The sequence below is a fragment of the Podarcis liolepis genome (assembly GCF_965112155.1).
Source record: "Podarcis liolepis genome assembly, chromosome: 11".
Lineage (NCBI taxonomy): Eukaryota > Metazoa > Chordata > Lepidosauria > Squamata > Lacertidae > Podarcis > Podarcis liolepis.
Window position 1 is genome coordinate 49,216,589 of NC_139565.1, and position 27,188 is coordinate 49,243,776.

Genomic DNA, 27,188 nt, shown 5'->3' on the forward strand with positions numbered 1-27,188 from the left:
TGCTCAGATTGTGCAGTAGGGCTATAACTCAGGGATAAACTACTTTACAACTTGTACTATATGCCAAGATAGCACTGGTAAAAGGATGTGTTTGAAGCAGCTTCAGCAATTTTAGTAAAGAAGAGCTGCAGGAAACTGTTCTTGTTGAATAAAGTTCAACTACAGGAGAAAGTTTTATGGGCGTAATACTTTTTTGTGACCTTGCATCAATAATTACAGACCAGGGCTCTGAGACCAATTTGCAGCATGATTACATCCCACTGGTTCAATGGGGCTTATCATCTTCTAAGTAGCATTAGTTGGGCATTAGTGTTTAAAGTCAGAAAACCTATAATCCTCAAATTGGCCAATTGACACTAAGAGGAGCATTAACAAAATGCACTTAAGTGTCCAAAGTGTATCTGCATTATCAGGTTCGATAGAAATTTTCTCTAATTTGTCACCTTTTGCTTTTCATTCATGTGTGTTCCATTTATGTACTTCCCAATGACATGTGATGGATAGTCCTACTTCCTCCCCATTTCTTTCTGCCTCGTGTGTTGTGTTTTGTTAAGCTGCATGTCTGCAAATAGGACCATGATTATTAATTTTTGTATCGCAGACAATACGATATGGGTGCAGTATAAACAATAAATTACTATAATTGCTGCCAAACAGGAGGAATCAAATATTAATATTTCAACTACAGACTGAGCCTCACATTCCAGCCTTATTTTAAACCTAGTCATCAGTACGACACAGATTCAAGTAAAAAAAAAAGAGGGGGGGAAGATTTGGCCACTTTGATGTTTTCTATGATGTCTTAAATGAAACAGAATAATTAACAGGGCTGCAAAGCTTCAAGAAGCACACCATTTTACTCAATCTTGCTGAAATACAAATTTATTTCACGAAGAGGATAAATTATCAGAGGGTTGCTACCAGTGGCATTTTAATCCCTGATTAATTGTTCCATTGTCCCTTTCAGTTTTAGCTTCTTCAAGCTCCACAGACTTAGAGCTTGCAGGGGCTAATCAAGGCAGTTGCCCACATGTATACAAAATGGACTTACAAACTTAATTTCTGAACATACGAAAGCAAGTGTGTGTTTTGGTTCTCTTGACAAAGATCTCTTATCAAATACAGTACAGAGCAAACATTGCTAAATCCAGAAAAGTTAACTGCTATGGGGGAAGGGAAAAAATGTGGAAAACGAGGGCTTGGCTAAAATTCTTCTTCAGCGTTTTTGCAGCGCGAGTCCTTCAGCTGCAGCAGCCTCTCCACCGTCTCAGCCACGGTGCGTTCGCCATGCACTTTGTTGTCTCTGGTGCGGATGTTCACTGTCCCACTGGCCTTTTCCTTTTCACCAACAACTGAAAGACAGGAAAGAGACAAGCAGGTTACAAAGGAGATCTTGATACTGTTGACCATTGAAAAGTATGTTGGGGGGCAGGGCGGGGAGAGAGAGTCAACCAATTATATACTACTTAATGCTCAAAAACCAAAATGAAGGAATTACATGTGACTCCCCATTTCCTCACGTTCGATCGTGTATTAATTTAAAATGCAAAAAGGCATGAAAAGGGCAAAAAGTCCCCAAAAGAGCAGGGAAACTGCAAAATGGCAGAGAAACAGCTAGCAATCCCAGAAGCCTTTGCAACTGCAATCCCATGAAACTCTGCACTGACCTTTGAGGCCTGTGGAGAGTTAAGAGTTTAAGAAAGGAGGTTTGGAGGGAGCAACTGTGGTCGAGTTTGGTGGGTTTTCCAGAGGTTTAGAGAGCGTTTACAGGCTTTTTAGATGGTGTTCCTCATTATAAGCAGTTTCATGTATGCGCACGGTACCCAGGAACGTTAACCCCACCGTAAGTGGTGAGACGCCTGTATGCTACTCTGCTCAGTATTAATTACTCAGAACATCTGCAGCATCATTTAGTGCTTTGGGCAACAGAATACAGATAAACTGGGAAGGATTCAGAGAAGAATCAAACAGCAGTGTAACAGGGAAATCCATACAATAAAAGGAACTGGATATGTTTGTATAGCCTGAAAGAATAGAGTTTAAGAAGTAAGTACGTTGACGATGGTCACATATTTTTTAAAAAGATATTAGAAAGCTGCTACTGAATTGATTTACGCTAAACCTCACTAACTACCAACAGAAGTTCTGCAATGGAACAACTTGTCAAGATGACAGAAAACTTTCTTGGGCACTTTCCAAGGACAGCTGGACGAGTGTATAATCAGAGATATTCTGGGACGTTGCATTTTGGAGGCTGCTGAACAAACGCTCCAACTATTTCTGCACTCTTTTGGCTCCTCTGAATTTCTGTCACAATGGCTGCAATGTAGCCCACAGGTGCACTTAAGATGTAAAACAATAATAATAATAATAATAAAAAGCAGCATACAGAGACACTGAAACTGTAGGGAGGACACAAATTTACATACGCGGGTTACATACGCTTCAGGTACAGACTCCACTAACCCAGAAATAGTGCTTCAGGTTAAGAACTTTGCTTCAGGATGAGAACAGAAATCATGCTCCGGCGGCATGGCAGCAATGGGAGACCCCATTAGCTAAAGTGGTGCTTCAGATTAAGAACAGTTTCAGGTTAAGTACGGACCTCCGGAACGAATTAAGTACTTAACCCGAGGTACCACTGTAGTGGGAGAAGAACAAGTGACTTATACCCCAATTGCATCTGAGGACAAGAATGTGCACTAATGCAAAATATGTGCAGATCATGTCAAGTATGAGTGGCAAGTCTATGCTCCCTTTCTCCTTTGAAATTTAAGCAAGGGGGAACAGGAGGGAAGATGATCAGGCCCCTGTTATTGGGATGTGATAAGTAGTGAATGTTGCATGCATGCACCAAGCATATTTGCTGCATTTCCCCCCTGCTTTTTACACCGAGAACAAAACGTGCCCTAGAATTCATTTACCTTTTTACAAAGAAGCAGAACAAATTACCGAGAGTAGTAAGACAGATGTTTCTGAGCCACTCTGCTACAAAAGAAGACTTGGGCCAATTTACTTGATTCTTAACAGGCAAGAGTGCCAGAGATTTCCCCAAGAGGTGGCTATAAATCTGACATAAATCAGAATGGAGGCAGCACTAGCTGTGGCTAACGAGGCAGCACAGGCAAGCTCCAAAGGGAATATATCTCTTGCTGTCTACTTGCAAAGGCAGCAAACTTTACAAGCTAACAATTATATATCTGCCCCGTGCTGGTAACCTCTGAAGCACATTGTCCCAATGGAGTCCTACCACATACAAAAAGGTGATGTTTTTACCCAAAATGAAGTTGTACTGTGCAAGCTGAGCATTTCTTATCTTCTTGTTCAGGGTGCAACCAGCGTCCACATCAACGTCTGCCATTAAGCCAACATCATGGAACTGCTGCTTCACCTTGGAGACAACAGCAAGAGAAAAGTATTTAGGTTATGGGTAGGCTAAATTCTCGGGGAAGTAGGTCTAGCCTTTGTTTATATAAATAAATAAGGTGCTAAGTACACTGAGGCAGCTTACAACATACAAAATGTTTCTTTAAAAAAACAACCCCAGTCCAAAAATATAGATAAAACATAACTAAAAACACTGGAAAAATTTCAGCACCAGCAAAAATATATATATGCCAAGTGTTCTTCCATCAGGAGAAAGCTTAAGAAGCAAGAGAGTTTACAATGGAATGTATACAAGTTAGGCACTATAAATCAGTGCATTTGGGGCACACACACATGCAGTGGTACCTCAGTTTATGAACAGTCCTGTTTACGAACGATTCGGTTTATGAACTCTGCAAAACCGGAAGTAGTGTCCCAGTTTGAGAACTTTACCTTGGTCTAAGAACGGAATCCAAACGGTGGAAGGGCACCGGCAGCGGGAGGCCTCATTAGGGAAAGCACACCTCGGTTTAAGAACAGTTTCAGTTTAAGAACAGACTTCCGGAACGGATTAAGTTCTTAAACCGAGGTACCACTGTATCTTAAAGATGGCGACAAATTTATAACAAGTGTAGAAATATTTTTAGGAACGTGCAAGTAGGCTTTGCTTAGTGCTCAGGCACATTTACACACACAGAGAGGAATTCCACAGCTGCACACTGCTTCCCACAATATATACATTACATGTACATACGACAAAATATACGCAAGGGAATGGCATTCCTGCATGCTGTAATGGTGATATTTATTTTTAGTTGCTGGGTCGTTAATAGCATTTCGTAAAATGCAATTGTTTTACTGGCGATTTGTTAATTATATTATGTGATTTATGCTGTACTTGTGATGCTCTATTAAGCTGTTGTTGTTTATTGTTTGTAAGCCATTTGGGGATTCATCTGAATGGAAAGCAGCATAGAAATACAACAAACCAAGCTGATCAATACCTATCATCTGCACAAAAATGCTTCCATCAGAAGAAAAAGAGTTAAGACTCCAACTGCACATGCGCAAACCATGCTTCTTTGCCAAAATGTGTGGGATTGCCTTAAAAACAGCCCAGTGTGAAAACATCAAGCAGTGGCAGGTGCTTTAGCTCATAGGACTTGACTGGAAATTTGGGACTAGAAAAATTAAGCCCCTACCTTTTGGGCATATTCATCAAGTGTTGGTCCAACTGGCACCACCATCACCTGCTGAGGAGATAACCAGAGCGGCCTTGTGCAAGGAGGAAACAAAAGTAAGGGGATTAACAGAAGACATCATTATACCACTTGGAAGACAACACTGTACTCAGAACAGCAAACAATGTTATGCTTAAAGGGCTGACGGTACCAGCTAACTTGCTTTTGCAATCCTGTCGCTTAACGAGAGTTCATTGGAAAATGACCATGAAGCACCTAAATTACACTGTTACAGGAAATGTCCTAATTCAGACCAGACCAGATCCTTGTTTCATACCCTAGTAAGCCTAAATTGAAATGGGTTTCCCAGTTTTGACATGACAAGAAATCGTGATTTCAACAATCATGAAAGAAGTGCCAAAACCTATGCGGCAGGGGAAGTCTGTGGGCCAAGTCCTCATTCTTGGCTTAATAAATTTAATTGTTATACTTGAATCAAGCCTTTGAGTGCAGTAAACCTGCAATGTATGAAGGGGTTACAGTCTCGAAATTTTGGTTAAGCAAAAACTGTGTGCTGTCAAAACCCATTGGGTTCCATGATGGATGCTATTGCCAAAGTCCTTTTTCCCGGAACGCCAGTCTTTTTTTTTAATTCCACACGTGTAAAGCTGAATGTGCACAAGTTAAATGTGCATAAGTTACAGGCTTACTGTAATTCTCACAGAAATTACTTTAACAATTTTAATAACCTTTCCTAAGCTCTTTGGGGTGACAAACTCAGCAATTTTTCTGTCGTGCCTTTTCGTGGAGACAAACTTCTTTCTTTATAGAACGCATATCCACAGACACTTTTCTCAATCCATTTCCCCAAGGACTCACTTATTTTTCCTTTACTCTCTCTTCCACTCTTCCCATGGTGCCCACACCTAGCAGAAGCACTTGTGAGAGATATAAGCAAGGGAATATGCAATGTGGGGGCAATATCCTTGCACGTGCTTCCCTTCCCAAAGTTTCTGGCTTTCAGAGGGTTCCTCACAAATTCACTTGAAAATGACTAGTATCTTCCACACCAACAGGAAACCAGGGAAGGTTGGAAACCAGGTGTGCTGTGGTGGGGGGCTTGTATGTAAACCCCTGGCCTCCTGTTCATATGCTCAGGCAAAATATTGAAAACTCTTATAGGATTTCACAGAGCAGGCCAAATGCACTACCCAGTGAACATTTTAAAAAATACGACAACCAGGCAGAACAGAGCCTGGAACAAGCAGAGTTGGTTTGAACTGTGCCTGCTTCACTGGATGCGCTAAAATTGGACAAACTGGGCAAAACCAGAGAGAGAAAGATATATTCAGTACCATTTGCCTCCATAGTTTTCTGTCAGGATAGCAATCATCCTCTCCACAGATCCCAAGATAGCACGGTGGATAATCACTGGCCGTTTCTTGTCAGTGCCATCATGACTAGAAGATAAAAATTGGCTTCCGTCAAGACACAAGCCCTCATAAAACAGGAAACGTTTTGTAGCCAAAGGAAGTACACGGCACACTCACCTCACATAGGTGAGATTGAATCTTATGGGCAGCTGGAAATCCAACTGGATTGTAGCACACTGATGGTACCGGCCAATGGCGTCTTTAATCTGAATATCAATCTTTTGGGTTATGGGAGGAGTGTGAGGAAATGAGGCAAATGTTAATTGAGTTCTTAGGTTCAGCAACACTTTAAAGCAAATCCCATTTTCTCAACCCACCTTCTTTTAACCATGGACCACTTGGAGGAAGGACCCATGGGCTCACTTTCTCCTAGTCTTTCATGAGCTCTGCAGGTTTGTGCCAGGAAGAGCAGTGCGATGCTAAGGTGACCTTGCATCTGCTCTTACCCTCAGCCCCTACCCTTAGCATGGTTGCCAACTGGGGGAACAGTGAAGCATCCTGGTGGTCAAATGGGCCATCGGAGCGGCTGGCAACTAATGTGAGGTTAGCTTGCAAGGCCACAAGGCCACTTTCTGTCCCCCATCACATCTTGATTCTCAACTTCTTTGATCATTTTTCTCAGTGAACACCTGGCCAATTACAAACTCTTTTTTGCTAAATAAACATAATTAGGCTAGGATGACTCCCCCTGCCCCAAAGGGAAAATGTCTCTGGGCCTAGCCTTATCTCACAGCCTAGTTCACACACTGTAAAGGCTGCCTTCTGTATGGTGAAATGGATGAATACTCTCTACCCTGCAAGGAAGTTCACCAGAGTAGGAATGAAGCAGGTCCATTATATTCCAAGTAGCCTGAAAAATAATTACGTTATCATTCTCCTTATACAGTGCAGAGAGAATTGACCCATCCTTAAGCAGCATTTAACTTGCCTGCCTCCCACAAGTATGTACAGACATGTGGGAATTAAGAACTAAATAAACTCTGGTGGACAATTTTTCCACCATCGCTGCTTGTGGAATAACTATCAAAAGTGACCAGATGCTGGGAAGGGAGGCAAGTTTTCAAATTTACCAACCTTTGGCCCATAGAAAGCTCCGTCACCAGGGTTCAGTTCCCACTTCTCACCAAATTCATTCAGGCTATTTTCAAGTTGCTAACAGAAGAGGATATACAGGTTAGTGGCTTTGCATTGCGTAATTCATTTGCTGTTTTCTCTTCCTCACAGCACAGTTTGAACATAAATAGGCAAGGAGCATTTGCTACCTTAGTCCCCCCTGACCAGGAAATTAAAACATAAATTACATTAATACCTGAAGCCTATCGAGTTATCTAGAATACCTCTTAGTTCTTGCAGTCACTTAAATAGGCTTAAAAAAACAGCTCCTGGTCAAGGAGGCATCGGCTACCTTTTCAGCTTGATTCCACACTTCAACGTCTCCAAGGTACTTTTCAGGGCGGGTGGAGAGATTGAGTTTGAAGGAGAAGCCGAACACGTCATATACGGCACGCAAGAACTCCAGACAGCTCTTTATCTCCCCTTCAATCTGCACACGGAACAAAAAGAGATGCAGTCAAAGTCCCGGCGTTTTCATGAGGCCATTTCCCGCCCACAAGTGCGTGTCCTATTGTACCTGCTCCATGGCACAGAAGATGTGAGCGTCGTCCTGCTGGAAGCGCCTCACTCTGGTGAGGCCTGTCAGCGTCCCTGACAGCTCGTTGCGGTGGAGAACACCAAAGTCAGCCAGTCGCAGTGGCAGCTCCCTCCAGGATCTGGGCCGGTGATCAAACATGAGGCTGGAGGAAACAGGACACGTGTTGGAAATCAGCTCTGATAAGAGAATGCTTTTCAAAGGCTGCCTTGAACAACAGCGGCCGACAACCTCAGATGCTGCAGATTTAGTTTACGTTATATATTACTCTTGCTCCAAAATATACTATCCCAAAATATTCTAATGACTCTGCTGACTGCAAAGGGAACCCTAAATGATTGATTGGCACAGCGCACTGATCGGATAAAAAGGTAAAGGGACCCCTGACCATTAGGTCCAGTCGTGACCGACTCTGGGGTTGCGGCACTCATCTCGCTTTATTGGCCAAGGAAGCCGGCGTACAGCTTCCGAGTCATGTGGCCAGCATGACTAAGCCGCTTCTGGTGAACCAGAGCAGCGCACGGAAACGCTGTTTACCTTCCTGCCGGAGTGGTACCTATTTATCTACTTGCACTTTGACGTGCTTTCGAACTGCTAGGTTGGCAGGAGCAGGGACCGAACAACAGGAGCTCACCCTGTCACATGGATTCGAACTGCCGACCTTCTGATCGGCAAGTCCTAGGCTCTGTGGTTTAACCCACAGTGCCACCCGTGTCCCTGAACTGACCGGATAGATAAAGGCAAAATACAATCACCAACTGATTACTCTGAACATTTTGAAACACAAGTCACAACTAGTCCTTTTTAGCTCAAGGGGGTTTGAATGGAAATGGAAAAGAGGTAGAATGCAAAGGAACAGGGCAAAGGGGCTTACGAGGGGGAAAGCAGGAGTCAGAGCCATGGTCTCTGGCATAGGCCTGAGGCACAGAGATTATTATGGAGAAGCAACAGCACTTCCAAGGAAGGTTCAGGTAGGAATCTAGGTAAGTGAAGTTGAAGGAGCAGAAGTGGTGGTAACAGTAGAAGTGATTACAGCAAAATGATCCATGTCCTTTTTTTGGCTCTTTGCCATATGAACACAGAATCTGTTCCTCTACAGCCCAAGGTCACATAGCATAAATAGCACATTTAACTGTGCAAGGATCAGGGTGGATTTGATTTAAATCACGATTTAAATCACTAGTTGGCAAGACTTGATTTTAAATCATTTTCTACAGAAAGACTCAATCTTGCTGGCATCAACTTAATACAACCAGAGGAAGGTTTCATTTTTGGAATTATAATTTTTCACAGTAGTTTTCAGAGTTATATCAAAAATTACTGATTTGGTGATACTATTAGAAATACATGGACAGATAATTGTGAAATTATTGTGAGGTTTAATAAGTTAACTATTTATATTTGGACAACTTTTCTGCTGTATATTATAGGAAGGAGAAAAATAATCATTTCCTTAATAACAATTTATTTAACTAAAACAATAACATTATAGCATATGTATCCATGTCTGTTAAATGATGTGGTTAAATAATTATTATTTTTAAAAAACAAACAAACCTTAGACTGAGTTTTAGCAAATCCTTATTTCCTGATGAATAGCCTTTGGACTATAATGTAACTTTAATAGAAAACTATCTTTAGAAAGATTTTTTCCTCCAAAAGCATTTTATTTTAAAAATCCAATATACATTTTTTAAAATCTGATTTAATTTTTTTTAATCTGATTTTTATTTTTTTAAAATATATATATATATAGTTAATTTTTATCCACCCTTGCAAGGATGTTTCGACGCCGGCCAAGCACCACACAAGAGTTTACTAGGAAGGGGAAAGAAAGTGAAGTAATCTCAAAGCAGTCCCCGACTAAGCCAGTACCAATGTCCAGGGCAGTTCATCGGCTTCAGAGCAAAGATCTCTTTTTCCACCTCAAAGGAAAACATGTTGTCACTGTAATGCTGCCAGTGCCCTGAAGTCACCCAGAGCTTGCTGTTGTAGACATTTGGTGTCACAACTTCCTGGAATCCTCGCTTTCGGTATTCACTCTGGAAAAAAGAAGAGAGGTAAAAATCAGAAACACCTAAGAGGAGGCAGACTGAGAAAGTCCGGTCAGTGATTCAAACGCCTACAGAGATGTCAAATCTATGTCAAAATTGAGAAAAGCACTCTTCATGGCAGATCAACAAACTAGGCCTATTAGCCTTCTCCCCCCCCTAACTTCTATAATAATAATAATAATAATAATAATAATAATAATAATAATAATAATAATGGAGTACAGGGGCTAGAGAAAAAGTGTGTTCCACAAAGAAAGAGGACATCACAGTTGCAATGTGCCTTTTGATGTCAGAGGGTCAGTACAACACACATCTATGACTAAAAAGGTAAAGGTAAAGGTAAAGGACCCCTGACAGTTAAGTCCAGTCGCGAACGACTCTGGGGTTGCGGTGCTCATCTTGCTTTACTGGGAGCCAACATTTGTCCGCAGACAGTTTATCCGGGTCATATCACCAGCATGACTAAGCTGCTTCTGGCAAAACCAGAGCAGCGCACGGAAACGCTGTTTACCTTTCCCCCGGAGCGGTACCTATTTATCTACTTGCACTGGTGTGCTTTCGAACTGCTAGGTTGGCAGAAGCTGGAACTGAGCAACTGGAGCTCAGCCCGTCGCGGGGATTCAAACCACCAACCTTCTGATTGGCACGCCCAAGAGGCTCAGTGGCTTAGACCACAGCGCCACCTGCGTCCCTACATCTATGACTACGTAACACCATATCTGAAACAAACATTATGGACCTTGCCAAGGACTGTAACTCATAGCAACCCACTTCTTTTAATGATCAGATCAACAAAATCATGAACTGATAGTCTAGTTGTCAGACGGGCCCCAAAATCAATAGAAATCCATTAAATCTATGAATGATTTGTACAGTTAATAATTTGTGAGTAATTCAAGAGGCTGATCGGCTGTACTCTGCTTCTGCTGTTATACTTGGCTTTAATACAGGCTTTCACAACTTGTGACCACAAAGCCAAATGCTGCTGCCAGCTACAAAGTGACCGTGCTAAAGTGTGATAAACCTGGGTTGTTGTTGTTTTGTGAAGGCAGCACAAGGGTTAACTTACCGAGCTACTGCCACGTCACAGTACATGTCTAGCAAAAGCTGTGTAGGTCTGCTCTGGAAACGTGGGGCAGGGCAGGCTTACTGGCAAGCAGCACTTATACAGTGGTGCCCCGCAAGACGAATGCCTCGCAAAACGGAAAACTCGCTAGACGAAAGAGTTTTCCGTTTTGGAGGTGCTTCGCAAAATGAATTTCCTATGGGCTTGCTTCGCAAGACGACAATGTCTTGCGAGTTCCTGCTGGTTTTTTTCCTCCCCCCCCCCCTTTCCTAAGCCGCTAAGCCGCTTATCAGCTGATCCGATCAGCAGATAAGCCACTAAAAGCCGCTAATAGCGCTAATACGCTAATCCTTCAATGGGCTTACTTCGCAAGATGAAGAAACCGCTAGACGAAGAGAATCACAGAACGGATTCTTTTCGTCTTGCGAGGCACCACTGTATTATATGGCTCATATGAAACAGACTGCGCATAGGAGCTTTGAAAGCAGTCAATGCAATCTTCTCCTTTGCGTTGCCTCTGTGCAAACGCAAGTCACTGTTCCAAGAGATGACAGGCGGCGGCTGGCAAAGATGAACTGGACGTGTGTCTCAAACTTACCCTAATAAATGCTATCAGCGTATTATAGATGTATGCTCCTTTCGGTAAGAAAAAACAGCTCCCAGGACTGAGTTCATGGAAGAAAAACAGTTCTTGATCCTGGGGAGAGAAACCAAAAAGCAGTTTGCACCCTGTGCTAAAGTTGTGACGGAGGTCTTTAGGCAACATCAAAATGAACCATCACTTTATAACATCACACAAAAGGAGCCAGGCCTTCAAAACATACATAGCTTCTCTAAGAAAACGTGAACAATCTCCAGAAGAGGCGGAAAATAAGTAGGAAGACGTTTTATTCCACCACAGCGTGAAAAAGAAAAGGAACATTCAGAGAAACGATGATGAATGGAAAAAAAGTTTAACGGTTTGGTGGCATTTGCCTTTGGATGCTTAATTTTTCACCCCATGTTCCATTTGCCTCCACCAGGTTTTAGAGGCGAGTCTTTCACGAGGGAAGGCAGTGAGCTAGCCTGAATGGAAGGCAGCCAGCTCTCTGTGTGCTAAGAAGGGGGCTCCCCTTTCACAAGGCACAGCAAGGCAGCCAAGCTCAGAAAAGCGAAATGCAGGAAAAGAATGCGCTGTCAAAGCAGGGATAGTGGACTCTGCTTCATCAGAGTAGCCGGCCAAGAATGAAACCCTTCTGTTTGTCCATGGTCACTTTGCTGCATTCATGGAGGGAGCAGAACACAGCGGGGAAGTGAAGTGAGTCAATGCGGGACTGTGGCATAGGGAGAGTGCCATGAGCCCAATTCAAAGGCTTGGGAAGCCACGGCCCAGAAGTTTCCCATCCCTGCAAAACAGGCAGCAACCATTTCACGTGGGCGTTTTTTCACATGGGGGTTCCATGTGCAGCCCCTCTGCACATCGCACAGTGTGCATAAGCGTGTTCTGTCTCTTTCCATCTCCTGTTCTACCTCTTCCGGGTCCAAAAGGGCCCACACATCAATCAGTGCCTTAAATGGTTGCTGTCTGTACAGCAAACAAACACTAAAAGTTAATGCATGCCTACATCTAAATATTCAGCATCTTAAATACATACTTTAAAAATATTTTGAAATAATGCCTACAGAATTAAATATACCATTTATTTTATTACATCGAAAACATTAAGGAGCAGTTTTACTCTCCTCCTATGACCAGCTCAAATCCATGCTACCGATGTTACTCTTACCCGCCCAATTTTTCTGTGATCTCTGTTTTTCGCCTCCTCTTGGAACTTCTCCCATTCTTTCAGCATTTTTGGATCTGGGAATGAAATTCCATAAATTCTCTGCAGGCTTTCCATATCAGACTTCCCTTCCCAATATGTAGAAGAATTCTGGAATCACAGAAACAGTTTAATACCACAAAGCGATGTTGCAGAGCTTATTAACAGCAACTCTAAACTTTACTCAGGAAGGCTTCACTATGTGTAAGATCTGTGTTTTGAAGCTGCATACTTCTTACATTCTCAGATACTTTATTCTTGTGCTTGAGAAAACCAGTGGGAGGGGAAGATGAGGATATTAAAAAGTAATGTAAACAAATAGTTGCATATTCTAAAGCTGCATCCCCAAAAAAGCAGCCCCATCATTTGACAACTATGGCCACAATACACAAAGACAAGAGAATGGACAAAAACCAAAGCAGCAGAAGGGCTTAAAAATCTCACTGAAGTCAGTGGGACTTACAAAGCCTTTACTGCCACATGAAATATATGCTAACTTAAATGGGGCCAAAGTATTTTCTTTCAGTCCATTGAGTTCAATAGCTAGCATGAGAATATGGTACCTTTTAAAAAAAAACTCTTTAACTTAATAGTATCTAATTTATTTACTTCATAGAATTTATACACTGCTTGAAAAAACCTCAATTTACAAAAACAATTCAGGTAAGTTAAACTGGTATATAGGTTTCTTGTCTTCCTATCTGCAGTGCAGTATAGGGGAATGGGCATGAATTGTAGAGATCTACATTGGCTAAAAACCACTCTAATGAATTAATTCTTCATTAATGAAACTGATTTTTGATCTGATTTTAAAACCTCAGCACACTCCCAGAAAATCCTACCACTGAGGATTAGCCCTGAGATTTCTACACTCTTACTTTAATTGCACTATAGTTTAATTTCTTACCTTATGTATTTTTAATGCCTTTATTTTACCAGTATGCCTGACATGAGGTCCTCTGCAGAGATCGATCAAAGGGCCACACCTAAAACCACACAAGGATAACAATCAGACTCCTGAATAGTTACACTATAGGAGCTCTCGGTTTGGCTGATTTTTGTATTCTTTTACCTGTATACAGTAGTAGTTGGAGTGTTGACTTTTTCATTCAAGATCCGACACTTGAACTTATTGTACTTTGAGAAAAACAGAAGAGTGGGAGTTAATTCTATGCCACTGTTAAGATCCAAACTGCATCTTTACATATGCCTGTAATATATTGCCAACTCATACAAAAGGGAACCATAAAAACAAAAAGTCATTCTACAGACACCAAGAATTTTATTTCTCTGTCTCATGAAGTCAAACAATCTTAAAAGATGTCTCAAGGAAAATATGGGTTGCTCTACAACTGCATCATCCAATATTCAGCAAATCTTCAGCCTTAGTTGAAATCTCCATTCTGTCTGACCTTAACAGAAATGGAAGCCAGGACTCTGCAGAACCTCACGAGCCAATAGTTGCACATAATTCCCAGCCTAGTGATTGCAAGATTCATAATACAATGAGCCCAAAAACTGTTCTTTACCTATATGTTCATACCATAGGACTTACACAAACCAATACAGTGGTACCTCGCAAGACGAATGCCTCGCAAGACGAAAGAGTTTTCCGTTTTTTGAGTCGTTCCGCAAGACGAATTTCCCTATGGGGCTTGCTTCACAAGACGAAACGTCTTGCGAGTTCTTGCGAGTTTGTTTCTTTTTTCTTAAAGCTGCTAAGCCGTTAATAGCTGCTAAGCCACTAATAGCCGTGCTTCGCAAGACGAAAAAACCGCAAGACGAAGAGACTCGCGGAACGGATTAATTTCATCTTGCGAAGCACCACTGTACTGGATTGTGAGATTAGTAAACTAATGAGAAGCAAAGAAGTTCAAGGGAGAATGATTAGGATTCTGAGATTTCTGTAGCGTATTTCCATCTTAAATCTTTGTAATAATCTAGTAAATACAGTATATGTTTCAAAGCATTATCCCAACTGAACCATTCAATACTGCAATAAGCAGTTGATTTGAAAAGAGTACCCACAGCATAATGGGAGGGGGTGTATTTGGCAATAGCTTAATGAAAAAAAGAATCTTCTACCTAAGATTGCTGAAATGGAATCTGCCATCCATCAAGACCATAAGACGTGGGTAAATTAATAATCTGCATTCAAATAACCAGATAAAAAATTGCAAAAGAACACACAGCTAACGCTGTTGTAGATGCGATAGTTACAGACGACTTGAACCATATGCTCTGAAATCTTACCTTAAACATTTCAAGCAAGGTTTCCTTCTTAATTTCCAGTCGCTCAAAGGGTTGCTTCTCTTTCATAATTTTCTTGCATAATGCCTCTAGACCAGGAAAGTCATTGCTAGAGACACCCCTAAGAGTGGACAAATATTTCATTTTTTAAAATAAAGATGTGCAGGTTGTTTTCTTGAGCTCTATCCCTCTCTTACATTCCCACGTGTTCCATCACAAAAACACAATTTGCCATACCAAGAAGGCTAATCTCTGTTTGAGTTTGTAATCCTTCTCAGAATACATACTTTTGAATGGATTAGTTTTTGTTACAATTGACTATTGATTTGTGAGTAGGGACCACTCCCACTACTGAAACTTATATTGGCCTGAGTTCTTGGTGTGCTTTTTTCCTGGTATACCAAAAAGGCTGGCCTCTAGGCAAACAGGAACCAGAGAGTTAGAGAATGTACACTACCACAACATCATCATGAAGGAAAACAGCAAACGATTTAAATTCACAGACTTATTCAATCCATGTTCCAGGGGGATTTGTGTTTTCTTTCATCTAGGCTAGGTTACAATATAGAACAATCCAGATACTTTCACTTGAACAAGAGCGAAAACTTACCCATCTTCAAGGAACATGTCATAATAAAACCCATTCTCTATCGGCGGGCCATAACACAAGCAGCCACCATATACTTTTTCCATGGCTTCACCCATTATATGGGCACTTGAGTGCCAATACACCTAGCAAGAGGGGAAGAAAGAGAGGGAGCTCAGACTCCTGGGCTGCCATCATCTAACATCTTCCTTTTCCACAGTAGTCCAAGAGTTACAATGTGTAAACATATAAATCTTCTGCTCCCCTTTTTGTATTAAAGGACCCCTGACTATTAGGTCCTGTCGTGACCAACTCTGGGGTTGCGGTGCTCATCTCGCTTTATTGGCCGAGGGAGCTGGCGTACAGCTTCCGGGTCATGTGGCCAGCATGACTAAGTCACTTCTGGCGAACCAGAGCAGCACACGGAAACGCCATTTACCTTCCCGCCGGAGTGGTACCTATTTATCTACTTGCACTTTGACGTGCTTTCGAACTGCTAGGTTGGCAGGAGCAGGGACCGAGCAACAGGAGCTCACCCTATCACGGGGATTCGAACTACCGACCTTCTGATCGGTAAGTCCTAGGCTCTGTGGTTTAACCCACAGCGCCACCCGCATCCCTCCCTTTTTGTATTACTTGGCATAATTAATTCTTCCAAAAACACTAAACTCTGTGCTAATCTCTATCTTAATAAACAGTGATTTCCCAATTTTTTAAAAAAATTGAAGATTATTGAAAGAATATCCAACGCTAGTCATAGTGAACAGACTCATTAAATTCAAGTGATGTAAATTTTAGTCTGTTGATTTCGATACATCTGCTCTGAGCTATCACCCCAATATCATTCATTTTATATCCCATCTTTTCTCCAAAATGCTCACGGTGGAACTCTTTGTTCTCCACTTCCTCATTTAATCACTACAACAACCCTGTAAGGGAGGTTAGGCTAAGAGTCAGTGAGTGGCCCCAAGTCACCCAGCAAGCTTCATGTCTGAGTGGGGACTGGTCTCCTCGGTCAAAGTCCAACACTGACCACTAGACCATACGTTTCAACATAATTTGGACAATTGTCCCACTCTGGAGAGTCCGTTTACACATGCCCTCAAACAAAACCTACTTTTCAGAACAATGAAAATGGTTTTAAAGCTCAGAGAAACTGAACAGCAGGGCGCCAGACATTGTTGCTCAGTGAAAGATTTAGAAAACTATATGTTGAGTGCAGAATGCTCATCAATTGAAACATCAATTGCCTGAGATGTTGAAGAAATTATTCTTAAAAATTAAACCCAGTCCAGGTATTCTCTTTTAAAGCCTTCCTTCCTTAATGGGCAGTTTATAAATAGTAGATTACCGCTTTTGCTTCATCATCATCAAACTTTAGCAGTTCCAAGGAGCAGTCTGCCTCCAAAGGACGATCTAGATCCCAAACCATTTTGTTCACTCGAGCAATAACCGTGTTGTCGGCCAAACCTTGACTAAAAAGGCAAAATATTATAATAAGCTGTTTGTATACAGCAAGAAACAACAGATATACTTCAATAGCACATGAGTTACAACTGATCACTTCTCCGAATGTGCACTCCCATAAGCAATGAACCAACTTCCTAATCCTACCAGGGCTATTCTAAGATTATTTTTCAAGATATAAAAACCTGGTATCAGTGTGTGTGTGTGTGTGTGTGTGTGTGTGTGTGTGTGTGTGTTTAGTGGATCAAGCTCTTTTGCTCAAGAGAAGATTTTTGTAAGGTATATAATTTCCTGAGTTTAATTCAAAATTATTATCCAGCGACTAACAGTTACCTACATGAAGTAGCATAGAACTACTGCCAACGTGTGTGTGTGTGTGTGTAATCACTTTAATATACCTCAATGAAGCAAGCATCTTCACAATAAGCTTATTCCTATAATAAATCCTTTTGAAAATATCGAATACAATTTTAGAGAAAGAAAGAAGAATAAAAGCAGAGGAGAGGGTGGTTAGCACACTATTATGGATTAAATACCCAAATAAGAAACGCTGTACTCCAAGAGAAAGCTCACCTGATTCCACAGGCAATTTGGTACGGCGTTGTCTTCCAGGATTCAGCATCAACTTGCTTGCCATCAGGTAAGGTAACTTTAATGGGTCGGCTTTCTTTAGCAGCTCGTTCTGCCATAAGCGCGTCATGTTCTGCTTTCAGTTTATGATACATTTCTAGTCGTGGGTTGATGTAGTCAGGCAACTGACTCAGCTGCATGCAAAAAGGAAAGGTGGAGAAAAAGGAGTTTTGTGGAAACTAGTCTTATTAACTACAGTGGACCCTCGGGTTACATAACCTTCGGGTAACGTAATCTTCGGGTTGCGAATGTGGCAAAACCAGAGGTGGGTTTGCTGCTCGCGTGAGCTCAGAAGCGGTCCTCCGGTTACAAAATCTTCGGGATACGGCTGGGCATCCAGAACGGATCCCGCTCATAACCGGAGGTACCACTGTACTTCAAAGTTCATCTAAAATATTTAATGTACTTCAAAAGTAACCATGCCATTAATAAAGCAGTTGCACAAAACCTTAGTAAGCAAACTTTTATTCAGAGTCTCAGAAACCATCCAGAATAGCTCTAAGTCAACATATTATTTTACAATAGCTTGTTATAACAAAATAGAATCTGCATATTGAAAAGCAGCATACATATGAATACCAAATATTCGGGGGAGGGGGTTAAAAAGCAAAAACCTTTGCCTCCATGCTCTGCTTGAATACATCCCAGAGGCCTAAGTCCAGCCACTGTTGCAAACAAAGTTATGGACTGGGGAGACATTTGGGTCTGACCCACCCAGGCTGTTTTTATGTTCCTACCCAACCATCCCAAATATAACCATAGCTGGCCAGATCACACATCCCTTCAGGCCTCTGAGCAACCTCCAGCACATCTCAACTAAGCCCCATAATGCTTCTATGTCACAGGGAGATGTTTGTATGTATACCTGGATCCACATGTAGATAAGACTTTTAGAGGTTGCGCCATAAAGACCAAATTATCTACAGGTGCCTTCTTGGAGCACCCTGCCTATAGTACAGAGAGAGGTCTGTTATCAGAAAAGGTTGGTTGACAGAAGGGGCAAGAGAGCTGGAGGGTGTACCTTGCTTTTGCATCCCTCCGAACTCAAACTGTGAGAAAACCCTGGGGAAAAAAGTTTTAAGGGCACACCTATTGAGAAATAAATTGCATGGAAAAATCAGGGCAACTTACTTCCCAAGTAAATATGCTCCAGGTCAGGGTGTAAATAGTTTAAGTACAGAGGTGGGATGTTGCTGGGCTCTCATCAGCCCCAGGAACCACAGGCAACGGTCAGGAATAATGGGAGCTGTAGTCAAACAACATCTAGAGGACCACCAGTTGCCCACCGTTGTGAAACATGAAGTAGAGGCTTACCTCCAAGCACCCACCATCACCAGTTCCCTCCTTGTTCTTCTTCTTTCCTGGTTCTTTCTTCTTCTCTCCCCCAGCAATGATCTAGAAGAATAAAAGAAAACCACCAATGCACTTGTTTCAAAAAGTGTCATAATTAATCTTGCTAGAAAAATCAGTATTCTGTTTAGAAATGGTAAGAACAGCAGGGGAATTTCTGTAACTTTAGTGTGAATACATTCAGGATAATTAGACATTTTAGCTGCACCGGAATCTCAAATCCATTTCTGTTATTAACAACCCTCTTATTAAGCTAAAAGAAAGTAAGATTAATAATAATAATAATAATAATAATAATAATAATAATAATAATAATAATAAACCAACTCCTACTTTGGGGGAGTCAAAATGCTTAGCTACGCAGTTGTCAAGATGGGAGGCTCCCTTTGGCACTGCACTCCTTGGCCTGCAAGCTTCTTTTTGAAGAAAAGGGCAGAAACACAGCCGTTCTTTCCTCAGAAAGCACAGGTGATGCCAATGCACAAACTGTTACCCAGGGACCTTGCATTGCCAAACCTGAAAGTGTTGAGGACTACTCACTTGGTGATCCAATTCTGCCAAGTTACAAGCAGGAATCCCAAAACAATTTGTGTCTGTAGCCTACTGGCACTCCTGGCTGGTGCACAAATAGGGCACGAGCCCTTATCTCTAAAAGTTGACAACCACTGTCAATGAGTGAATGTACTGAGGGGGCTTTCAACACAGGCCTGTTGTACTTCGATCCATTTTTATTATTCTTTTATACTCACAATTTGGAAGTGCAGATGGGTTAATCAAAAGCTGCCACCATGGTGAAGTGTTCTGTATTCACACTTCCTAATAAACTTGGGCAGTAGGAGACCATCTAGGCTGGCATTCTATGCCCAGGAGCAGCCAAGCAACCCAGAAATATCAAGATGGAGGCATCTGGTGATCAGATGAGCATATTGCCTTTGTACATCAAGATGCAGCCTGTGGCTGTTTTTTGACTGATTTATCAGATCTCCAGATTGCTCTGTAGGAGAGATCTCAGGACAGTTCACAAAACTAAAGTAAAACAAGAAAACTGGACACCACAAAAATAAGGATAGTGGCAAGGATTTTAAAAATAAACAGTCCAGTTTGTTTGAAATTAATGAAAAGCACTTCCTCTCTTTTTTCATTTTTTAAAAATTGATATTTAAAGGTCCATAGCAGAGGAAGAGCACCTGCTGTGCCTGCACAATGTCCCTAGTTCAATTCCCATAATTTCTAATCAGAGCTAGGAATTCCCCTCATTTGAAACTCAGAATTGCTGCCAGCCTGTGTCAACAGCCCTAGATGAACCAATGGCCTGACTCTGTATGAGGCACCTTTTTTGTTCCTAGATCCCACTTGCTTTACGGGAAAGGCTGCCCTACCTTGGAGAGGAAACGAAACAGCAATTGCCATTCTGTATTGAATGACCCCCATCTATACACAACACTCCGAGCTCCTTGGAGGAATACCAAGCAGATTTTGTTTTTTAATAGAGAAAATAATTAAAAGACAAGCACCCAGCATGATTCGGGAATAAGGGTGGCGTGGCGGCAGCTGTGACTAATGCTGGCCTTCGAACTACAACATCCTCGCTGACATTTGCATGGCGACTTCCCGAGAGTCCACGTAACACTATACTGCCCACGTGTATGGCGCCTCACACATTACAGGCGGGTGTCAGGAGGTCCCAACAAGGAAGGGCCTTGTATTCCAGAAAGGGGTGGGTGCGAGGGGCAAATTATTTCATTTCTACGTATGGGGGGGGGGGGTCAGTTATAATATGAAAGGAGGCGAACGCCAAAGGATTTCGCAGCCAAGGGTGCTGCGTAAAAGTGGCCGTGCGCGCAAGCAGCGTCCTCACGTTACAAACCCAGCCGGGACTCCCTGGAGAAGCTTCTTTGAAAGAAAGAGAAAAAGAGCCCAAGGCGAGGCCTCCTTTTAAGTCTGGAGGCACCGAGGGCGGGTGCTGCCTCCAGCCAGCCTCCCCATGGAGGCTGGGCGCAAAACTGGAGCCCCCTTACCTGTTCATCTGCCGCCGTCTCCATCTTCCTTCCTTGCACAGGCTGAGCCGGTTCTTCCCTCCGAAGCGGCGAGGAGCCCAATAGCAGCGGCAGCCAGCGAACTCAGCCGGGCTGGTTTCAATCGCGCAGGCCCCGGCAGCTGATGCAACGCGCCGCAAAACGTGCTTCCCGGGCCCGCCCAGGCCGGGGCGCGGGGCGGAGCGCGAAGGATGGCGATCCCCGGGAGCGAAAGCGGAAGCTGCTCGCTCCGAGAGGCGAGAGAGCGGGGACGCGGCTTGGCCGTTGAGCGCGCCCGCTCGATCGCTCTCTCAAGGGATCCCATTTCACAAATCGGGGGTCAGGTGGAGTCAGTGCCGGTGCCAGGCTGTTCTTTGCGCCCCAGGCAGAAAAAAATGCATCCCCCCTCCCCTCTCCAAAATTGCTAACTTCAATTTTAAAAACAAAACAGGTGTGTGTTAGGAAAAAAATCAAAAGCACTTGAAACTGCTAAATTTATTTTCTAAATTAAATGCATTTTCACTTTTTAGGTATATGTTACATAGATTTCCAACCAACTGTACGGTCTTTTTCATACATACGGATATGGTATGCATGACTTCAAAAATGATAAAACTTCAGAATATAAAGATGTAACAAAAACTAATCTGTATAAAAACGTGCCCTTTCAAAGGTCACTACTGTGCCCCTCTGAAGTCTGTCACATTGGTCCAATGATATCACAGGCCCTGCATAGAGTGGCTGGTTCCTAATGTGCTCCACTTTTTGCCATGTATTTTATCTGGTATGAAAGTTGCTGGCAAGTCAGAATTTGTGTCTGGTCTGTCTGCAACTAGAATGATTAGCAGATAGCTGTGATTTTTAAAAAAAACTTACTTAAATCAAGGACCGCAAAAACCTGTGGCTCTCTGAACACTATTGGACTGCAGCTGTCATGAGCCCCAGCCAGTACAGTGGTACCTCGGGTTACATATGCTTCAGGTTACAGACTCCACTAACCCAGAAATAGTACCTCGGGTTAAGAACTTTGCTTCAGGATGAGAACAGAAATTGTGCTTCGGCGGCAGCAGGAGGCCCCATTAGCTAAAGTGGTGCTTCAGGTTAAGAACAGTTTCAGGTTAAGAACGGACCTCTGGAACGAATTAAGTATTTAACCTGAGGTACCACTGTATTTCTTTAATATGTGTGTGTGTGTGTGTGTGTGTGTGTATGGGACGCGGGTGGCGCTGTGGGTTAAACCACAGAGCCTAGGACTTGCCGATCAGAAGGTCGGCAGTTCGAATCCCCACAACGGGGTGAGCTCCTGTTGCTCGGTCCTTGCTCCTGCCAACCTAGCAGTTCGAAAGCACCTCAAAGTGCAAGTAGATAAATATGTACCACTCTGGCGGGAAGGTAAACGGCATTTCCGTGCTCTGCTCTGGTTCGCCAGAAGCAGCTTAGTCATGCTGGCCACATGACCTGGAAGCTGTACGCCGGCTCCCTCGGCCAATAAAGCGAGATGAGCGCCGCAGCCCCAGAGTCGGTCACGACTGGACCTAATGGTCAGGGGTCCCTTTACCTTTACACACACACACACACACACACACACACACACACATATATATATATATATATATGCAGGTTTTGGTGTCCTCGGGTGTCTTCCCGTGTAAAAGTTGGGGTGTCTAGGCGACGTTTCGACGAGGTCTCACTCGTCATCTTCAGGCTGGTGCTTTCGGCTTCTTGTTACTGGAACAGAGCGGGATCTCAGTGTTTGAGTTCCTATAAATACTGTAGAGGGGTGTGGTGTATTGCCTCAAAAGTTCTGGGCAGAGGGGAAGTTCCCAGGCTAGTGTTCTTTTCTTCTTTTGTTCCTTAATTACTTGAGGGATATCTTGAGTGATTTCTTGAGTGATATTCTGAGTACCACTTAGGTGGGTCATTAGGTGTGGATTAGTTGCTAAAGCCTTCGTGTCTTGACCTCTTGAATTTGTGAAGAGTTTTTCTGGGAAGATGGCTGTACTGCACTTAGTTGTGCTTTGGCTTGGCTTCGTGTATAGGGGCGAGCTGTGGTTTTGTGCCCTGTGCCAGCCAGATCTGTGTAGGGATTGCAGGGGGGTGCAGCATCCGGAGGTGCCACTATGGTTTGGTTACTGGATGGTGTCTGTAATTTATCTGTGGAGAGGGTCTGGGTTTGGGTCTGGTGTGGTTGATTGGTGGTGGCGTTCTGTGTGCCTCTGGATCTGGTGTCGGTTTTTGTGGGGAGGGCTAATTTCCAGATGTCTGGCAGGCGGGACGTGTCGTCACGCTTGTTCATGTTGTGAGGGTGTTTCTCTATCTCGATGGCTTCCATGATTATTCTCTTGTGGTGATGTTCCATGTTAAAGAGCAATTTGGAATCTGCAAAATTAATTTCGTGTCCTGTTTCTTTCATGTGTTGGAAAAGAGAGGAAGATTTTTCTTCTTTTTTGACGGCATTCTTGTGTTCTGCGATACGTGCATTTATTCGTCTGTTTGTTTGTCCAATGTACGTGGCTGGGCAGACTTTGCAGGGTATTTCATAGACCCCTTGGTTTTCCAACTGGATTTTATCTTTGGGGTTTCTGAGGATATTGGCTATTTTTTGGTTGGTGCAAAAGGCTGTTTTGATATTGTGTTTATGGAGGATTTTGCTAATTTTATCTGTAGTGCCCTTGATATAAGGAAGGAGGGCCATGCCATTGTTTTCTTCCGTGTCTTGGTTTTTGGGGGGTGTTTCTTTTTGGATTAGCTTCTTAACCCTGTTTTGCTGGTATCCATTGGCGATTAACACATTTGAGAGATTCTGTAACTCAGTTGTCAAGTGGTCTTTGTCAGCCAGGCGTTTGGTTCTGGAGATGAGGGTCTTGGCTACGGAGTTTATTTGTGCAGGGTAGCCAAGACCCTCATCCGTAGCCAAGACCCTCCGTAGCCAAGACTCCGTAGCCAAGACCCTCATCTCCATCGAGATAGAGAAACACCCTCACAACATGAACAAGCGTGACGACACGTCCCGCCTGCCAGACATCTGGAAATTAGCCCTCCCCACAAAAACCGACACCAGATCCAGAGGCACACAGAACGCCACCACCAATCAACCACACCAGACCCAAACCCAGACCCTCTCCACAGATAAATTACAGACACCATCCAGTAACCAAACCATAGTGGCACCTCCGGATGCTGCACCCCCCTGCAATCCCTACACAGATCTGGCTGGCACAGGGCACAAAACCACAGCTCGCCCCTATACACGAAGCCAAGCCAAAGCACAACTAAGTGCAGTACAGCCATCTTCCCAGAAAAACTCTTCACAAATTCAAGAGGTCAAGACACGAAGGCTTTAGCAACTAATCCACACCTAATGACCCACCTAAGTGGTACTCAGAATATCACTCAAGAAATCACTCAAGATATCCCTCAAGTAATTAAGGAACAAAAGAAGAAAAGAACACTAGCCTGGGAACTTCCCCTCTGCCCAGAACTTTTGAGGCAATACACCACACCCCTCTACAGTATTTATAGGAACTCAAACACTGAGATCCCGCTCTGTTCCAGTAACAAGAAGCCGAAAGCACCAGCCTGAAGATGACGAGTGAGACCTCGTCGAAACGTCGCCTAGACACCCCAACTTTTACACGGGAAGACACCCGAGGACACCAAAACCTGCATTCCTGTACCCGTGAAAATCTACGAAAACATATATATATATATATATATATATATATATATATATATATATATATATATATATATGAAATGCTGGCTGGGGCTCATAGCAGCTGCAGTCCAATATATATACTGCTGTATCATTCACAGCGGTTTGCAACAATATGAAAACATGAAAAGCAAGATAATGTTTATTTATTTTATTAAATTTCTATACCGCCCTTCATCCAAGGATCACAGGATGATTTACAATATAAAAACACAAGCATACATACCATACTAACAAACAACATACTGAAAAAAGCACAATATGAAACACTACAATTCTATCAGACACTTGTACTGTTTTAAGTAATTAGCTGCACCAGCTAATCATAAACACTTCAATTAAGTCTTAGTTTTTCATTAATTAAATCCAGTTCATAGTATTTAAAACAAAGTCTATACCAGGGGTCTGCAACCCGCGGCTCCGGAGACGCATGTGGCTCTTTTACATCTTTGCTGCGGCTCTGGGGTGGATACTAGCTAGGGGAGGAGGCGCATTGTGCGCCCCGACACTCCTCACTGTGGCGGGTGCTGTACTGGCTGTGACGTCGCATGGGGGCGGTGCGTGCGTTAGTCACGCACCGTCCCGACGTCACCTTCCCGCCCGCTGTCAGATCGTGGCTCCGGAGATATATTTGTTTTAAATGTCGCAATGGTTTTGCGGCTCCCAGTTGTTGTCTTTTCTTCGGAAACGGGTCCAAGTGGCTCTTTTTGTCTTAAAGGTTGCAGACCCCTGGTCTATACACTATGCTATCTATAAAAAGAAACTTTTCAAAATAGTCCATTATAACTCATCTTATTTTGTTTCTTGTTTAATACATTAATTTTGCAGATTTAATTAAAAAAAATGGAAAATTAAAAAGAAATTATGCATGCAAAGACAGGCTCTGGCGGATTGAGCGGAACAGACCAATAGTGGGCCCCATAGTTTGAAAGGTGGTTTCTGCACATGGGGCAGGTGAGGCTTGTAAACCTGGGAAGGTGGCCCATCTAGGAGAAGGAAAACTCTGATCCTAAACCTCCGCTGTTCTTATCTTTGGGTGAAGAAAAGGCTAAGGAGTAAACCTTACACAAATCCAGAGTGAAGTCCCTAAAACAGCTGGATGGTGCCTTGTATGCCTCCTTCTGGCAACTCCTGCAGCCAAGCTGGTGCCAAACATAATGCTCTGCTTTCCTTTGCACCACATCAGGGAGGCTGAAAGCAGTGGGTCTTGTCATCTGGGCAGCCCAGAACCACCATGTCCTGGGAGATTACTGTATTTTTTGCTCTATAAGACGCACCAGACGACAAGACGCACCTAGTTTTTGGAGGAGGAAAACAAGAAAAAAATATTCTGAATCTCAGAAGCCAGAACAACAAGAGGGATCGCTGCACAGCGAAAGCAGCGACCCCTCTTGCTGTTCTGGCTTCTGGGATAGCTGTGCAGCCTGCATTTGCTCCATAAGACGCACATATATTTCCCCTTTTTAGGAGGGAAAAAGTGAGTCTTATAGAGCAAAAAATACGGTACTTAAGTCCTGCTAACACAGCAGTTAGACGTCATCCTCAGAGGTGCACTCTATTGTCTCTTGAGACAGACGGATGATAACAGCAGCAGCAGCAGCAGCAACAACTCAGTAATAATAATAGGATTCTAGCCTTAATTTTTCCTTTTGGGTATGTGAGTGATTTTCTTGTTTTCTGATGGAGAAACCAAAGTGTCAAATATATTCAAAGTTGTCTCTGTGTATATGTTGTATGAACTGGTGCCTGACTTTGCTTTTGTTTTTTTATTCCTTCCTCCCCACCCTTTTTCCTTGTGTGCCATGTCTTTTAGATTGTTAACAATCAGGGCAGGGACTTAACTTACTATTGATCTTGTAAGTCACCCTTGGAGCCTTTTTGACTGAAGAGGTGAGTAAAAGTGCTTTAAATAAATAAGAAGATCTTCCACTGTTCAGTTCAAGCATGATGATTCACAAATGTACATTAGCAAGTTAACGTATGAAGGTATGTGAAAAAGAAGCTAATTTTTGCAGGAGTCTCACCATTTTGTTTATTTGTATGATACAATACTAGAACCATAGATGAGATTCTAAAACTAGAAAATATTTAGTGAAAAACAAACAAACAGGAAACAAAGTTATTTAAAGGAGAAATGAAAAACTGCAACAACTGGTAGATTCTGGAAAGATTATTATTAACATTATTATTAACATTATTAACATTACCGGTATGTAATAAATATAGCCAGGAGAGGGCAGTAAAGTTACACATTTCAGAATATAATCCTTTGTGACCTTGATTCTGTTTGGATTCATTTAACCTTTTTCCATTATGGTTTTGTTTTTTTTTTTTTTTTTTTTTTTTTTTGTTGCTGTTCTGTTTTGCAATCCTGGAAATTCACATGAAACTATTTCTTGGCATGGATCCAATACAAAGTGGCATTGTAGGCCAACCAGAACCAAGTCCAGATTAGAGAGAGAGAGACAGAGAGAGACAGAGAGAGTTGGGCAAAATTCATTCTTGATAGGTCCCCAACCTTGTTGGAGAGCCTTAGCAAGCTTTTTGCTACTGCTCACAGCCAGTGACATTATTCTGTAGCTAAGGGCTGCCATTTAAATTTCCCACAATGCCTCCCAAAAAGCC

General features: G+C 42.7%; 1 protein-coding gene across 7 annotated transcripts in view; it reads right to left on the reverse strand.

The window, feature by feature from the left end:
• Positions 1-866: 866 nt before the first annotated feature.
• The window catches only part of TARS1 (threonyl-tRNA synthetase 1), a 214,267-nt gene continuing 187,945 nt past the window's right edge, over positions 867-27,188 (reverse strand). For 6 of the 7 annotated variants that reach the window (XM_083465919.1, XM_083465922.1, XM_083465921.1 and 3 more), the window contains exons 4-21: positions 18,798-18,878; positions 17,427-17,617; positions 16,738-16,861; positions 15,411-15,532; positions 14,804-14,921; positions 13,623-13,687; positions 13,458-13,536; positions 12,515-12,661; positions 11,347-11,445; positions 9,504-9,670; positions 7,611-7,773; positions 7,386-7,523; positions 7,055-7,132; positions 6,098-6,198; positions 5,903-6,007; positions 4,569-4,641; positions 3,277-3,391; positions 867-1,352 (exon numbers count right to left, since the gene is read on the reverse strand). In XM_083465919.1, coding sequence (XP_083322045.1) covers positions 1,204-1,352; positions 3,277-3,391; positions 4,569-4,641; positions 5,903-6,007; positions 6,098-6,198; positions 7,055-7,132; positions 7,386-7,523; positions 7,611-7,773; positions 9,504-9,670; positions 11,347-11,445; positions 12,515-12,661; positions 13,458-13,536; positions 13,623-13,687; positions 14,804-14,921; positions 15,411-15,532; positions 16,738-16,861; positions 17,427-17,617; positions 18,798-18,878 — 2,115 coding nt within the window. In that variant the 3' untranslated portion in view covers positions 867-1,203. Of the gene's footprint in view, positions 1,353-3,276; positions 3,392-4,568; positions 4,642-5,902; positions 6,008-6,097; positions 6,199-7,054; positions 7,133-7,385; positions 7,524-7,610; positions 7,774-9,503; positions 9,671-11,346; positions 11,446-12,514; positions 12,662-13,457; positions 13,537-13,622; positions 13,688-14,803; positions 14,922-15,410; positions 15,533-16,737; positions 16,862-17,426; positions 17,618-18,797; positions 18,879-20,851; positions 21,096-27,188 lie in introns of those variants that run through there. The other variant, XM_083465923.1, reaches the window with a different exon arrangement.